Raw genomic sequence first — 17,034 nt, forward strand, 5'->3', positions numbered from 1 at the left:
AAATTAGTCCTATAAGTATACAGGTGGCAGAATTAGTCCTGTAAGTTTTAATTTAGTGGCCATTTTGGTCCTTTAGGACAAAATAACCCAAAAATTAGCCAGATGAATTAGGGCGTAGGGTTCCTTCTTAAATTCAATAAAATGATTGAAGAGTTCATTTTCTTCTTCAGGGATGTTATTAAATTTTTCAATTTCGAAAATATTTTCCCTCACTAATGCCCTATTTCCATGTCTAACAATATCGCCTGCTCGAAACCTACCTCCTCTCTTATTAGAGGAGGAATTCCTTCCTCTTCCCCTTTGGGGGAGCATTCCTAAAAAATAAAAATAATTCATTAGCCATCATAATAACCAACAATTTGCTGATAGTATAACAAATTTGCTATGCAAAGTTGTTTAATATGATTTTCTGCAGTGACGTCTGCATCTGAAAATTGTATGGAGAATGTCAGAAATAATTTCCTTGACTTTATCAATTCGTTTTCTGATTATTTTTTGGGTCTTTTGAATTTTGTCTAATATTCAATTGGTTCATCCCAGAATTTTAATTGATAAATAGGTCAATGTACTCCATTCATAAAAATTTTTTCCCCTATGACTAATTCTTCCATCCAAATATTTGGAATTTTTGAGGATTTATTCATTCCTCTAAATATTTCATTTCCAAATTCGTTCGGATTTATTTCCATCAATATGTTTCTTGATAGGAAATTAGGGAGATTATTTGTCTCTCATTTAATATGTTCAATAGAAAAATTAAATGGGGTAAGATGTGCTTGCCATCTAGCAAATATTTGTTTAGAAACATCATATTTAAAGTCTTTATTAAACATAAATTTAGTAGCAGAACAATCTGTCCTAACGGTGAATTCTTGATTAAATAAATCATTTTGAAATTTCAAAACACATTTAACAATAGCAAGAACTTCTTTAGAAACCGTAGCATAATTTCTTTGAACTGCTTTTCATTTTCCGGAATGGAATTTTCATAAATATTTTATAATATTTATTAATTTATAGTTTTACTTAAGTTAATTTAGCCAAACAGTGTCTTAGTCATGGGGAAAAAAATTATTAAAATAAAAGGACAAAAATGGGAATCAGACGCTTCTCTTCGCTATATATACTGCAGGTCTGGGGTTTAAAAGGTTCCAACATATCTGTTTAAAGCTTTTCGGTAGAAACGCAGAGAAAATGGCGGTGCAGAGTTGCGGTGATATACAGGCGTTGCTGGAGGATTGTATAGCCAACGTGCTGTCGCTGACCAGCCCTAAGGACGCCAGCTGGATGTCGGTGGTCGCCTCCAAGGTCCGTGCCGCCTCCCAGTCCGACGTCGTTTGGAGTCGCTTCTTGCCCTCTGACTATAGGGAGATCGTTTCCCGCGCAGTCGACGGCTACGACTGGTTGCTTGATGGATCTCGTTCTAAGGACATATACCTTCATCTATGTGATCATCCGATTCTCATCGATGGTGGCAGGAAGGTACATGTGTTTGTGATGGGTATACATATAACCCCCCTACAAAAAGACTGAAACGCCCTTCATTAAGGGCATGATGGTCATTTCCACGACCGGATCCGCGTGTTTTGTAACGGGCGGGTCGCAGAGGACCCGACCCGGGTCGCGTGAACCAACAGAAGACCCGGACAATGACGACCGTTCGATCAGAATGTGAATCAACAAGACGAGGCCACGTGGCCCAGTACTTGCCGTACAACTGTGTACTATAAATAGACCCCGATACGCCATAAATGAGATAACTGATATACATTAATTGCGATCGAACTTTGAGATAGAATATATTTCTCTCGATCAATCTAACTTGAGTGTCGGAGGGTCATTGTCGGGGACGTGCCCGACGAGCTCACGGTTCATGTTTTCATTCTCAGGGGATCCAAAATCTGATTCGGAGGAGTTAGTCAATCTGTGGTGAGATCATCTCAGGAGATCGAATAATTCGACCCGGATCAGTTGGCGCCGTCTGTGGGAACTTCTGAGAATTTTCTGTCATTATGGAGGGTTCATCGAGGAGAAATGTTGCTGAAGAGGAGACACCCAGGAAAGGAACAGGTACAACCATCCAAATCACTCCGGACGAGTTGCAAAAAATGATAGATGAAGCAAGCCGAAAAGCAATCGTAGAATACGAAAGGAGAACAGCGACCCACCTGGTCAAGGAAACTGCTAGAAGACAGCTATTTGAAAATGTGGAACCAATAAGAGAGTCAAGGGTGCAAGGGGAACATGAACACCGTAGTAAGCGACCGGCGTCGTCCGATGCATGCTCCAGCAGCCACGGACGCGCGAAAAGAAGAGAGCCGGTGATATCCAGGGCCGAAGTAGAAAGTGTGGGCAAACAGATACACAGCCTAAATAAACAGATCGATGAGTTGAAGAAGCGAGGGGAGATTGTCTCGCAGAACAAGAACTCCCCTTTCTGTAACGACATCCTCGTTCAAACCGTCGAGCCGGGGTTCAGGGTACCCGATCTGAGGAGGTATGATGGGATGAGAGACTCCCAGGAGCACGTGGCCGCCTTTGAAATGGTGATGAATCTTTACGGACAATCAGCCCCGATAATGGCAAAACTGTTCGCGACCACACTCACGAGGAAAGCTCAAGAGTGGTTCACAAACTTGCCCTGAGGAAGCATCGAATCCTACGAACAGCTCGTGCAAAAATTCAACTTCCATTTTGCGAGCAAGAAAAAATAGAAGAGGTCCGCCACACATCTCTTCAACATCCGGCAGAGAGAAGACGAAACGTTGAAAAATTTCATGGGTCGGTTTAACAATGAGACTCTGGAGGTGCAAGAGTTGAGGATCGATATGCTCGTGAGCATCCTCATTCACGGACTCAGGAAGAGCTCTTTCGCATCCGCCCTCGCACGAGATCCGCCCTTCGATGTCGAGCAGTTAATGGCGCTAGCACAAAAATATATCGACGAAGAAGAGATGAACGCGATGAAAGATTCGGAACGAAGGGAGCGGGAGTACATCCCCAGACGACCTCAGGAGGGCAGGGGAGGAGGAAATGACAAACCGAAAACAGAGAAACGGAAGGAGCCCAAGTACGTGCCGAAATACCACAATTACACTCCTTTGGCCATGTCTCGGGAGAAGGCCCTGATGATGGTAGAGAATGCCGACGTGCTGAAGTGGCCAAGACATATGAGATACACCCCCTCCAAGAAAACTTCTAACAAATACTGTCGTTTCCACCGGGAGAGGGGACACAATACAGAGGAGTGCTATCAGCTGAAAGATGAGATCGAAAGGCTTGTTAGACAGGGGCATTTCCGAGATCGCGTGCCCCCGAATTGTAGAATCGGTGGGGAAGGTAGGAGGAGCAGGTCGAGAAGTCGTGACCGCGACAGAAACCAGGGTCCATCAAAAACCGACAGGGCCCCGACGGGCGGGAACAACGCTCCCACCAAGGGCGTTATATACACGATCGCGGGAGGGTCGAAGGCAGGAGATTCGAGTCGGACACGGAAGAGATGCGCCCGAACAGTCGGATCGGTTAGGGAGAAGGAATTCGTGCTGAAGGTGGAGGACGAAGAGGCCATCTCATTTAACAGCTCGGACAGATTGAAGGAGGGTGGAGAACAGAACGACCCCATGGTCGTGAAACTAGATATTGCGAATTTCACCGTTCACAAAGTGTTGATTGATAGTGGGAGCTCAGCGGACATCATCTTCAAAAATGTGGTAGATCGGATGGGGCTAGAGAACGCGAGGCTTGAACCCGTAAAAACCCCGTTAGTCGGCTTCGGGGGAAGCGAAGTGGCCTCACTAGGGACGATTGAGCTACCAGTGTCCATGGGAGAGGAGCCAAAAAGAAAAACTTTGATGGTCAAATTCTTGGTGGTAGATACTCCTTTCACATACAATGTCATACTGGGACGGCCGAGGCTGAACTCATTCTGGGCGGTCATCTCCACGTACCATATGAAGATGAAATTCCCCACTGAATATGGAATCGGGGAAGTGTCGTGCGATCAAAAGGAGGCTCGCAAATGCTACAACTTGTCGATAAAGGGGGAGCCGAGGTCGAAGAAGCAGAAGGTCAGGGAGGATGCGGAGCCCCGACCGTATGAAGCCGAACACTTGAAACCCAGTGAGGAATACAGGGCTATTCAGCTTGCAACAGAGGATCCCAGCAAAACGACCCGGATAGGGTCCAGCATGAACGAGGGAGAGATGGCCATGATCGACTTCCTACGGAAGAACGCAGACATGTTCGCATGGAGCCCGTCGGATTTCACCGGGATTGACCCGGAGGTCATTGTACACCGATTGAACGTAGACCCCACGGCTCGACCTGTGCAGCAGAGGAAGAGAACTTTTAGCAATGATAAGAACGATGCTATCAGGCAAGAGGTCGAGAAGCTGCTGAAAGCTGGATATATATCGGAAGTCCAGTACACGAATTGGCTTTCCAATGTAGTACTTGTCCCGAAGTCTTCGGGAAAATGGCGAATGTGTGTGGATTTCACGGACCTGAACAAGGCTTGCCCTAAAGACCCGTACCCGCTACCTCGGATCGATACCATGGTGGATTCGACCGCTGGATTCGAACTCTTTTCGATGATGGATGCATACCAAGGATATCACCAGATCCAATTGGCAGAAGAGGATAGAGACAAAACCTCCTTCGTCACAGATAAGGGGACTTATTGCTATAACATGATGCCGTTCGGACTGAAGAATGCGGGTGCGACCTACCAACGATTGGTTAATAAGATGTTCGGTGATCTGCTCGGGAAAACCATGGAGGTATACGTTGATGACATGCTGGTCAAGAGTAAGAGGTCACAGGACCACATCAAAGATCTCTCTCAGGCGTTTAGTATAATGAGGTCGCACGGAATGAAGCTCAACTCGGACAAGTGCACCTTTTGAGTGACAGGAGGGAAGTTTTTGGGCTACATGATCAGCGAACGAGGGATAGAGGCGAACCCAGAAAAAAATCAAGCTATAATGGGTCTGAGATCACCCAATTCGATCAAAGAGGTGCAGAAGCTCACGGGAAAGATCGCATCCTTGAGCAGATTTATATCTCGATCGGCCGACAGAAGCTTACCGTTTTTCAAGGTCTTGAGGAAGCCTAAAAATTTCATGTGGACACCAGAGTGCGATCAGGCTCTGCAGGAGTTGAAGGAATACCTCACAAAACCTCCGTTGCTCGCGAACCCGAAGGAAGGGGAGACTTTATTCCTATACCTAGGGGTGTCCGAAAATGCGGTCAGCTCAGTGTTGGTGAGGAAGGAGGCCAGTAATCAAAATCCGGTGTATTATGTTAGCAAAATGCTCCAGGGGCTGAATCACGATATTCAGAGATGGAAAAACTAGCCCTCGCCCTAGTTGTAACAGCTCGAAAATTGCGGCCATATTTCCAGTCGCACAAGGTGGTGGTATTGACGAACCACCCTCTCAAACACGTGATGTCACGACCCGAAGCATCCGGAAGGCTAATTAAGTGGGCGGTAGAATTGGGACAGCACGACATTGAGTATCAGCCCAGAACGGCCCAGAAAGCGCAGGTGCTAGCGGATTTTGTGACGGAGTTAATAGGCGACCAAAAACGACCCGGAACGGTCGAGCAGCCTTGCTCGAAATGGATGCTGCATGTCGATGGGTCTTCCAACACGAATAATGGAGGAGCGGGCATATTGATCCAAGGACCCGAGGGTGTCGAGATAGAAGTGGCTGCTCGCTTATCGTTCCCAGTAACAAACAATGAAGCGGAATACGAGGCATTGGTACTAGGGCTGGAGCTAGCATATGAGGCAGGCGCTCGTGATCTGGAAGTTTTCACCGACTCACAGCTGATCGCTATGCAAATTGAAGGAGCATACGAGACGAGAGAGAGAACCATGACACAGTATAAAGAGATCGTGCAACGATTGATGGGAAAGTTTAGGGGATGTTCGGTTTCACAAGTTCCCCGAGCAGAAAACGACAAAGCGGATGCTCTATCAAAATTTGGTGCGGCAATGGATGGAATTCGGGATCGCAAAATCACAGCCCTAGTACGCGAGCAGTCGGCTCTCGTGGACAGAGCAGAAGTCCAGGTCGTTTCAACGACGGGATCTTGGATGAGCGAAATCGTAGGGTATCTTGAGGATGGTACTTTGCCTAGCGACCCGGTGGCAGCCAAAAGAGTCAAATTTCGGGCTGCTCGATTTACACTGTTGGAAGGCCAGCTATACAAGAGGACGGTGGACGGCCCTCTCTTGAAATGCTTGGATGAAGAGAGGGCCATGTACGTGATGCGGGAAATACATGAAGGAAGCTGTGACAATCATTCAGGGGCGAGATCGCTAGCTCAGAAAGTGATGCGACAGGGATATTTCTGGCCCACCCTAGTCGAAGATTCAAAGAACTTAGTGAGAAAATGCGAAAGCTGCCAGAAGTATGCTTCCTTAATACATCAGCCCGCGACCCCAATGGAACCAATCAAGATAGCATGCCCGTTCGACCAATGGGGAATTGATATCGTAGGACCCTTCCCACCTGCGCAAGCTCAGAAGAAGTTCATCATCGTGGCGGTCGAATATTTCTCCAAGTGGGTCGAAGCGGAGGCGGTAGCCAAAATATCCGAGAAGGAAGTTATCAACTTCATCTGGAAGAACATCATATGCAGATTTGGTATACCCCAGATACTGATATCTGATAACGGTACGCAATTCCAAGACAGGAAGATCACAGAATGGTGCAAGGAGCTCAAGATCGCACAACATTTCACGGCAGTCGCGAACCCTCAGGCGAACGGGCAGACCGAGGTGACAAACCGGACAATCTTGCAACACTTGAAGACGCGCCTCGAGAGTAAGGGATCGTGGGTTGACGAACTGCCCGGGGTCCTGTGGGCCTATCGCACAACACCACGAACCGCCACGGGTGAGACCCCTTTCTGCCTGGTATATGGGGCCGAAGCCATCATCCCAGCCGAAGTTGGGGAGGAATCGCAAAGAGTCATGCAATATGAACCCGAGGCGAACCGAGCCGAACGAAGCTTCGACCTCACTGTCATCGAAGAAAAGAGGGAGGCTGCATATGCCAGAATTTTACATCACAAGGGCCTAATGATGAAGAGCCACAATCGTAGAATTCGACCCCGCCAGCTGCAGGTGGGAGACCTCGTGCTGAAGAAAGTGGAGGCGTCAAAACACGTGGGAAAGCTGGAGCCGCCCTGGGAGGGCCCTTACAAAGTGGTCGAGATCAGAAAGAAGGGCACATACAGGTTGCAAGACATGCAGGGTCGCGATTTACCACGCCCTTGGAACATTCAGAACTTGAAGAAGTTCTATGCCTGAAGCAAGGAGCCTGCGAAAGGCCATCAACTGAAGGATCGAACAAGGAGCCTGTGAAAGGCTGTCAACTGAAGGATCGAACAAGGAGCCTGTGAAAGGCCATCAACTGAAGGATCGAACAAGGAGCCTGTGAAAGGCCGTCAACTGAAGGATCGAACAAGGAGCCCGCGAAAGGCCATCAACCGAAAGATCGAACAAGGAGCCTGTGAAAGGCCAACTGAAGGATCGAACAAGGAGCCTGCGAAAGGCCATCAACGAGAAGACCGAACAAAAAACTGTACGTAGAGAGTTCTAGCAGATTACCAATTGTATATTTCTAAGGTTAGGAAGATCGTATCCATGTTAAACATTGCATTATTGAGGATTTGTAACTACTGTAATTTACCCAACGAGATTTATCAAATTTTCTTTGTTTTGTGCTTACATTCGTGCGTACATTACTATTATTATTTACTAAAGGGTCCAATATGCGATCTGAAAAAGACGCACTCGAGCTAACCGCGAACTGAAAAAGACGCGTCCAATATGCGATCTGAAAAAGACGCACTCAAGCAAAGCGCAAACTGAAAAAGACGCGTCCAATATGCGATCTGAAAAAGACGCACTCGAGCTAAACGCGAACTGAAAAAGACGCGTCCAATATGCGATCTGAAAAAGACGCACTCAAGCAAAGCGCGAACTGAAAGAGACGCGTCCAATATGCGATCTGAAAAAGACGCACTCGAGCTAAACGCGAAATGAAAAAGACGCGTCCAATATGCGATCTGAAAAAGACGCACCCAAGCAAAGCGCGAACTGAAAAAGACGCGTCCAATATGCAATCTGAAAAAGACGCACTCGAGCTAAACGCGAACTGAAAAAGACGCGTCCAATATGCGATCTGAAAAAGAGCACTCAAGCAAAGCGCAAACTGAAAAAGACGCGTCCAATATGCGATCTGAAAAAGACGCACTCGAGCTAAACGCGAACTGAAAAAGACGCGTTCAATATGCGATCTGAAAAAGACGCACCCAAGCAAAATGCAAACTGAAAAAGATGCATCCGAGACATATATTCCAAGAAAGATGCGCCATGCGAGTCAGCGAGAAGAACGACTGAAAGATGCAATGCGCAAATATAGCAAAATAAGCGAGCTGACAAAAGTTCATTTTCATTCAACAAAATATCATGTACAGGGGTTGTCAAAAATTCCCACCCCACCATCCTGTGTACAATAAATGAGGTTTCTAAGAATCTCTAGGATTTACATTTTGGCCAGTAAGCTCAAATCCTATTACAAAAAAAATAGATCGGGATAGATCAGGCGTCAGCTTCCGCCTCCAGCTCGTCCCTCAGGACCATAAATTCATCATCTTGCAGTTCAGGATCTGGGGGAAGGGGTTGGAGGTCGCCATCGAGCGAGATGTCTAACTTGCTGCGGTCAAAAGACTCGCTAAATCTGCCAAGTTTTTCGACCTGAGACAAGCAGGTCTCATAGCCTTTAGCGAACGAGTCCGCAGACTTGATCTCGAGTGCGGTCGTGAAAGTATCGGTTTTCAAAAAGTCACGAACCGTGGACATCCTAGAGCCGGCCAAGATACGTTGATGTTCTTCGATCGGAATGCGGCCGGCTTGACCCTCCTCAACCCCGCGCTTGCGGCCCTCCTCGAGTCCAGCTTCACGTCCGGCCTCGAATGCCTCTTTCTTGGCCTCCAACAGAGCCACTTCGTGCTCAGAACGGAGGATCTCTTTATCCTTCTTGGAAGCATCGAGCTCGGCTCGCAGCTTTTGCACCTCGTCCCCCAAGGCCACGCTCTTCCTCGTCTCGCTCGGCCAATTGAGCCTTGAGATTCTGCACCTTCTGGTCAAATTGAATGAAACTCCTCCAGTAATGGGTGCATTTAAGACTCAGGCTCCTGACGAAGGTCATGACCTGCAAGGTCGAAGACAGCAGATAAGAGGATCGAACTAACAGAAAACAGACCGATCAGCCGAGGTGTACCTGGACCAAAGAGTGAGCCGCGAACTCCTTGAGCCGAATGGGGCTGTTCGTCACCAGCGCCCCTTGATCGCGAACAGAAACGAAGGAATTATATACGGCAAAAGTGTTGTTTCCTGCTTCGCCATAAAGGGACGAGCTCGACATGTCATCCCATTCCGGGGGCGGCACGTTACCGCGAAGAGCCGCCCGGCTCTCTTCCCAGCACGAAGCGAGCTGCGCCACTCGCAAAAACTTATCCCGATCTTCTTCAGCTCCTGTCTTGTCTGCCGCTTCCTTAGCCATCCTGCTTAGCACACGCGGGCCTTGCGATTTGGGAGGAGGGGGGTGAGAAGGCTCTGCAGGCTCCTTGCCTTTGCCTTTGTCGCTAGGTCCCAGCTTGGATTTGGGACCATGCCCTTTCTTCGGGGAGGATCGTTTCCTCTTCTTGGACCCATCCTCGGGAGGACCTTGGCTTCCCTGGTCGACCCCCTGGTCACCATTGGCCTCGTCCAAATTTAATTCTAGCTCTGAGGAGTTGTAGCCAAGGTGACCATGGGCTGAAGGCGTCTCCTCGCTGTCGACCGAGATAGGCTTCTGAACAACTGGGTCCACAACCGCCAGGGCTTTCGAAGGAACTAGGGCAGGCGGGTGAGGGTCCGAAGAGCCTGCGACCCCTTTCCCCTTTTTCGTTGCATCCGAAGGGCCTGCGATCTCCCCCCCTTTCCTCGCTTTATTCTGAGATGCGGTCCTCCGCAAAGCCGTGCGCGAGCTCATGATTATACTATCTGCAAAGGGAAAAGTGAGTACGTGCAAGCATAGCAACAGTTGCAACAATAAAACCGAAAGGAGAATCACCTAGAGACTCTTCAATATGAAGGGAGGCTGGAGAGAGCCCAGATAATTGCAAAACCTTCTCAGTGAGAAGCTTCTTGGGATCGTACTTATAGAGTGTTAAGCTCCTTATCTGATCGCCCTCCAGCCCCCCTCCACCTATTTTTGGGGCAGGTTTATACTTGGTCCACTCATTTCTAAAGGGCCAAACACCTCTAGGAGGTCGAACAAAAATGTAGCAATCTAGCCAAGCTCCTACGTTCGACTTCAGGGCGCTCAAATACCCGCAATCAGGCTTGGCCGAGAGATAGAAATAACCTCGACTACCAGACCGCTTCGAAGTGGTGAAAGAATACAAACTCCAAAAATTGTCAAAACTGGGTTCTAAACCTAGAAATTGCATCATCACCACAAAAAGAATGATGTGAGTGACAGAGTTAGGAGAGAGTTGCATAGGGCATAGCCCCAACTTCTTCAAAATCGCGGCCACCGGAGGAGCCAAAGGAAATCGTAACCCGGCATCAAGGTGTTTGATAGAAAAAGCGCTAAAACCTTCGGGAGGGCGATGCATACGATCGAAAGTAGCCGGGAGGACAACTTCAAAGTCGGAGGGTATATGGTATTTCTCCCTAATCTTATGGACAGGAGTTCTAACCTTGCTAACCACAGCCTCCCAAGGGTTCTTGGCCAGTCGGTCTTGGAATTTAGCAAGCACAGAAGGGCCAGCATGTTGGTCATGGAGTTTTTCAGCAGGGAACTTCTTATTTCTTTTGGGAGAGGCAGAATACGACCCGTGAGAAGACCCAGACACCGACCTAGACACCGAACCCGACCCTGAACCCGAAGATGAGCCAGACCCAGACCTAGAAGACGACCCAGACCTAGAGGACTTAGACCCAGACTCGGAGCCGGGCGAAGAAGACTCAGAACCAGGTCGAGACTTAGAATTCGAGCTAGAGCGAGGAGGCATCGTACCTTTAAGCAGGATGGCTCTGGAAGCAGCAGATCGAATGCGAACTTGAAATCAGGAGTCCTGGTCGCTCGAAGTTTATGCGTGCGGTAGGTTGAATGTTCAAACGGGTGGTGTATTTATAAGCAGACCGCTCTGGGGAAACGCGCCTGAGATTAACCGAGGGGATTCTGCCACGTGTACGCGATCAACAGACGCGACGGTTCGACTTCCTCAAAGGCAACGAACTTGCACTTTGAAAAAGTGGGGGAGTAATGATGGGTATACATATAACCCCCCTACAAAAAGACTGAAACGCCCTTCATTAAGGGCATGATGGTCATTTCCACGACCGGATCCGCGTGTTTTGTAACGGGCGGGTCGCAGAGGACCCGACCCGGGTCGCGTGAACCAACAGAAGACCCGGACAATGACGACCGTTCGATCAGAATGTGAATCAACAAGATGAGGCCACGTGGCCCAGTACTTGCCGTACAACTGTGTACTATAAATAGACCCCGATACGCCATAAATGAGGTAACTGATATACATTAATTGCGATCGAACTTTGAGATAGAATATATTTCTCTCGATCAACTTAACTTGAGCGTCGGAGGGTCATTGTCGGGGACGTACCCGACGAGCTCACGGTTCGTGTTTTCATTCTCAGGGGATCCAAAATCTGATTCGGAGGAGTTAGTCAATCTGTGGTGAGATCGTCTCAGGAGATCGAATAATTCGACCCGGATCAGTTTGTTTGTTTTTTTATTATTGTTGGATCGAGATTCTATTTTTTCACGTTTAGATTGAATTGGCAACAAATTTCACTTTATTTGAAAATTTTCTTTTGCTGTCCCTTTTTCACGAAATCGGATGGATTTAACCTCATCGCAACCTTGGATCTTTTTCTCATGGTGATCGAGTTTTGAAATTGCATTTGTAAACCCTGAAATGTTCAACGATATTTGGTGCGTCAGACGTGTTGGATATTAGTTACTTTAAATCTGGCAAATAACGGGGGTGGGGGGTAAGGCAACAGACACCTCTCTTGAAGTCACTTTGTTCCTATCTTAATTCAGTTTCACTTGTTAGGAAATTGAAAAACTTTCTGTTGTTTGTTTGAGAGAAATTATTTCAGAGAAGCATAGGGAACCTGTGAGGTCTCTGGGCAACCCGGGACCAGTGTTTCTGGTCGTGGAACTGAAATCACATATGCTACCTCGTAATGTTATTCTGATGTTTAGCACCCTGAAATCCCGACGTTGTCATGGTCCCCATTATTATAATCCAGTCTACGCATCTGATTAGCCTTCTAATTGCTGCAGAGCTTTTCATTGGAGAAATGGAGTGGAAAGAAATGCTTTATGCTAGCTGCAAGAGAGCTTTTTATTGCGCGGGCTGATACTCCTCAAAAGTCAATCTAGGTAGTTAAAGCCGCCTGCGGAACTTGCTTAACTGTATAAATAGTTGGTGTTTGCTTTTTGCTAAATATGATGCTAACTTGTCTTGTAATTCAGGTTCCCCGAAGTAGCAGAGCTTCCTGATGTGTGCTGGTTCGAAATACGGGCCAAGATTGATACCAACTTGCTATCCCATGACACCAATTATGCACTATACCTCGTGTTCACTCGCAGGTCACGATTCTTTCGATTACCTGCCAGGTCTCAAGTGTTGATCCTTGGGCATGAAGCCCAAAAACGTACGGTTTGTATACATCCAGAAAGAGAACTGACGGGAAGGCGCATGGGGTTGTACTACCATCGTCCACCCCGTGACGATGACGACGAAGACGAATACATCCAGATACGTCGCGAAGACGATGTGTATGAGGGGCCCTATGCTGAGTTCCCCGGGGACAGGAAGTACCCCAAGCAGAGGGATGACGGATTGGATGGAAGTCGAGTTGGGAGAGTACATTGTCAGGAGCGGATATGATGGTGAATTGGACATCATTTTGACGAATGTGGAATATGGCAACTGGAAGGGTGGTCTCATTATCCAAGTTCTTGAGATTAGACCCAAGAATTGTAAATAGTTTAGTTCAGCTTTTCCGAGTTCCTTAATTTGTTTAGGGCCCTCTTGGGCGTATGATTTTGATGGCATTGACTTGTATGAATATTGTTATTGTTTCATCAGTGGGTTTTCTATTATTAGTATCTGTGGTGGCATGTTACTATTGAATTTGTTAGAAATCGAATCGAATTCTAAAATATATCAAATTAGAGCTTAATGCAAAGCCAAATTGATGAGAAATTTAAGCAAAGTTACATGTATTTTCATGGTTAATTTAATTCTTTTTCAATGGGTCTTACTTTGTTTTATGAACAATCCCTCTGTAAACAACACATTATTGGACGCACTGTGATTTAGTTTTTGGTTTTTCATGAATATATAAATATATTTTTTGGAAAAAAAAAAATTCAAACAATCCCCTTATAAAATCACAAATGAGCAAATTATACTCTTATGAAAAAAAATAAAAAGAAATAGTGGTTTATCTCTTTATATTTTTTAAAATACAATAATTAATATTTCTATGATTTTTAAAATGAAACAATTTACCTTCTTATATAAAGGGTAAATTGCTTCATTTTAAAAAATATAGAGGATAAATTGCTATTCGAATCACATCTTTTTACTCATGCAAAGCAAACGCTCTACCATTTGAGATACATCTTGGATGCATTGCAACAGGAAGATAACGCAAACATACTATAGCATTTATCAACAGAATATTTATCCTCAACTAAATGTACTGCCTCCGCATACTAATCTATAAAAAAATGCTTTACATGATCAAATATAGATGTGTCTTATTTATATTATTATAAAAAAAAATTATTGATCGTATTAATTTTTTATTGTCCCATTTTATCATTTTATTCATTTTATTCTTTAAAAAAAAGTTACCCATAATAGTAATTTTAATATTTTTTAATTATTATATAATTAACTTTTTTTTCCTCTCGCAACCCACTACATTTTTCTCTTTCATATTTTCCATTGCCCTCACAGATTTTCATAATGTTAATAAATCCTATTACAATTATTTTTTTTCTCTTACATAATTATTTTTCTTACAAGCTTCCATATTTTGGGTAAATACGTAATTAAGTTTTTTTCTTTCTTACATTACCTCACATTTCTTTTTCTCACATACTTATTTTTTTTTCCATCACCTCACTACTTTTGATGTCTTTTTATAATTTTTTTTCTCTTTATCACAAACTATTATTTTTTATATACTCATCGTTATCACGCGCAACAATACCTAGTACACCATAAAAGAAACGACAACCAAATGGACAATAAAATATGTTCATTCAGTGCATAAAACATACCAAATTAATGAAGTAATTTAATTTTAAATTTTTTAATTTAATTCAAATATTAAATTAGCAAAATTAATTATTTCAAGAAATATAGAAATTCAAAAAATTTAAATTTTTGAAAAAATGACAAAAAAAGGGCCCAGCGGTTCTACCGTCGGACCACCGTGCGTACAAACGGCCACACTCTGGGTCTTCTGCGGCGGAATTTTCGAAGGCATTTTCGATGAAGTTTTGGTGCTAATAAGGTTTTAGACGAAATTTAAAAGAACATGTGAAAAAGGCACTTCGAAAAATATTTCCAAACAGAATTTCCAACAAATAAACATTTCTATCGGATATTTGAATCGTTTTCGCACAGTCCTTTAATGCAGTCAAAAAATTTGATCATGGCATGAAAAATTAATATTTTATTTGGAATAAATTTTGGGACAAAATTTGAGGAATTTCAATTTAGAAATTTTCTACAAAATGTTTGTTCGAAAGTTAGATATTTGTTTTCGAAAATACATTTGAATTATTTTGAGAATTAAAATGCATTTGGGAGGGAATTTGGGATCGAATTGGTCAAAATTTTCCATCCCAAAATATTATGAAGAAATTGCGATGATGACCATCTAGAAATCCGTTTTAATTTAGAACAAGAAGTAATATGTGATGACGGCGTTTCCTACAGTTTTCATCTCCAAATATTTATTATATTTTATAACAATGTTTTTTTATTATTGTTTTAATATTTTATAAAATAAACTTATGGGGACCATAATTTATCAACTAAAATTATAATTAATTAAAAAATTAAATATTATCATTTTACAAAGCACCTAAATATTAAAGAAAATCCCAATCTAATAACTATGGCGGCAATTGGTCAGCCGACTTGGGATCTGTAAAATCCTTAGCTGCTAGTTACGCTGCTCTCCCTCGGTTGGGGCGTCTGTGGCTGGCTACACCACAGGGATAGTCTGTGGCATCCCCTTCTTGATACACAACGCACTCAAAATCAACATTATTTTATCGAGCTTGGTATTTAAGTCAGGGTTAGTCTGCGGCAAGACATCAGTGGATGAAGATGGTCGGGTATCTATGGTGCACAACCAGGTGGAGTTTGACGTCAACATATCGGACCCTATGCCGAAGACTCGGCCCATTTCCTCCCGCGGCAGCCTCCGGCCCTAATTGGGCCACTGCTAGCAGATGAGGCCACCTTTCCTAGCGTGGGCTGAGAGGCACATTCTTCGAGCCTCTAATAAGCATCTAAACATAAATAAATAAAATTTATTAGTTAATAAATAATAAAAATTAATAACATTTATTATTAAATAACAAAAACCTTTTTTCTTAAAAAAATGTTGAAGAACGTACAACGACTTCGTTGGCCAGCTTCCTGCTCCAGGTGTTGTCCACTTTCTTTTTGTAGCAGTCAACAAATACTTGCATTCCTTTAGACGGACAACCAAGTTGTTCCTGCACAAATATTTGAATAAGTAAGAACTTTGTAGATTTACAATATTAATAAAAATAACTAAAATTATAGAAATTAAAATTTACTTATGATCTTCATTTTATGCATGTCAATAGAGGAGGACCCACCACCGTGTTAGATGATGCTAGCCACTATAGGGTTAGCCACCTAGTTAGCCTTATTCTTGACCAACTTTGGCTTAAACTCGTTGGAATCCCAGTACGCTTCGAGGGTATGCCAAATGTTGTTCCCTAACCAATTGTGTTGTGTACGCGTCACCCGGGCTTCCAAGAGCTTTTCACTGAGCTAGGTGCTTGCGTAGCTGTTAAAGATGTTATAATATAATTATTTTATCGAATTAATAAGTATTATGTCCAACGTAGTTTGTAATCGAAGTATAAAAAAGAATTAGTTAAATTTGATTGGAGATGCGGGGGATCGATCCCCGTGCCTCTCACATGCAAAGCGAGCGCTCTACCATTTGAGCTACATCCCCGATGCATCCAACAAGAAAGATATACCAAGAAATGCTATAATATGTATCAACAGATCCCTTTTTCCTCTATTAAATGTACTTCCTCCGCATACAATTCTGCAAACAAATCTTTACACAATCAATATAAATGTGCATTATACACTCTAAACAATAGATGCCTTTAGGATGGAATTTTCGACAGAAATTTGACATTGAAAAGATTTCTGATGCAATTTTTGACAATTTTGGGACAAATAGAAGACCGTGTGAAAAAGACACATTGAAAAATATTTTCAATGAACAAGCATTTCTATTCGAATATTTATAACGGTTTTCCAACGGTCCTTTAATGCCATCAGTAGATTCATCCATGGGACGCAAACTTAATGTTTTAATGTAACAACAAATGCCTACAAATCAATTGGATAGCCCATGTAGTTGGGCTGCCAATGGATGATAATTATAAAATCAACTTTTGAGGGTTAGTTGGAAACGTTGCAAATCAAGTACCTCGAGACTGAGAATCAAAAGTCTTGCAGGGACTTTCACTAAGTATTGAATTCCCTGGATGAGTGTCGTGTTTCGTCGACGACAAACATGGGATGCTTGTATAATTTTAGTGGGTTAGTTGACATCATATGGAAGGTTTGGAGGCTTGAACGATATGACTTGAATTATCAGCTCTGATAGTATGGATTAGTCCTTAC

The 17,034-nt window shown here is 44.0% G+C and overlaps 1 protein-coding gene and 1 non-coding gene across 2 annotated transcripts; one reads left to right on the plus strand and one right to left on the minus strand.

Moving 5' to 3' along the window:
* LOC105172303 (F-box protein PP2-B1-like) lies at window positions 1,195-12,993 on the plus strand. The gene is made up of 3 exons (XM_011093688.1): window positions 1,195-1,482; window positions 12,384-12,472; window positions 12,576-12,993. Exons 1-3 carry the CDS (start codon window positions 1,195-1,197, stop codon window positions 12,991-12,993), a joined length of 795 nt encoding a protein of 264 aa, XP_011091990.1.
* On the minus strand, window positions 16,276-16,348 carry TRNAA-UGC. The gene has a single exon. It is a non-coding gene; the product is annotated as a tRNA-Ala (tRNA).

This window comes from Sesamum indicum, linkage group LG10, assembly GCF_000512975.1.
Source record: "Sesamum indicum cultivar Zhongzhi No. 13 linkage group LG10, S_indicum_v1.0, whole genome shotgun sequence".
Lineage (NCBI taxonomy): Eukaryota > Viridiplantae > Streptophyta > Magnoliopsida > Lamiales > Pedaliaceae > Sesamum > Sesamum indicum.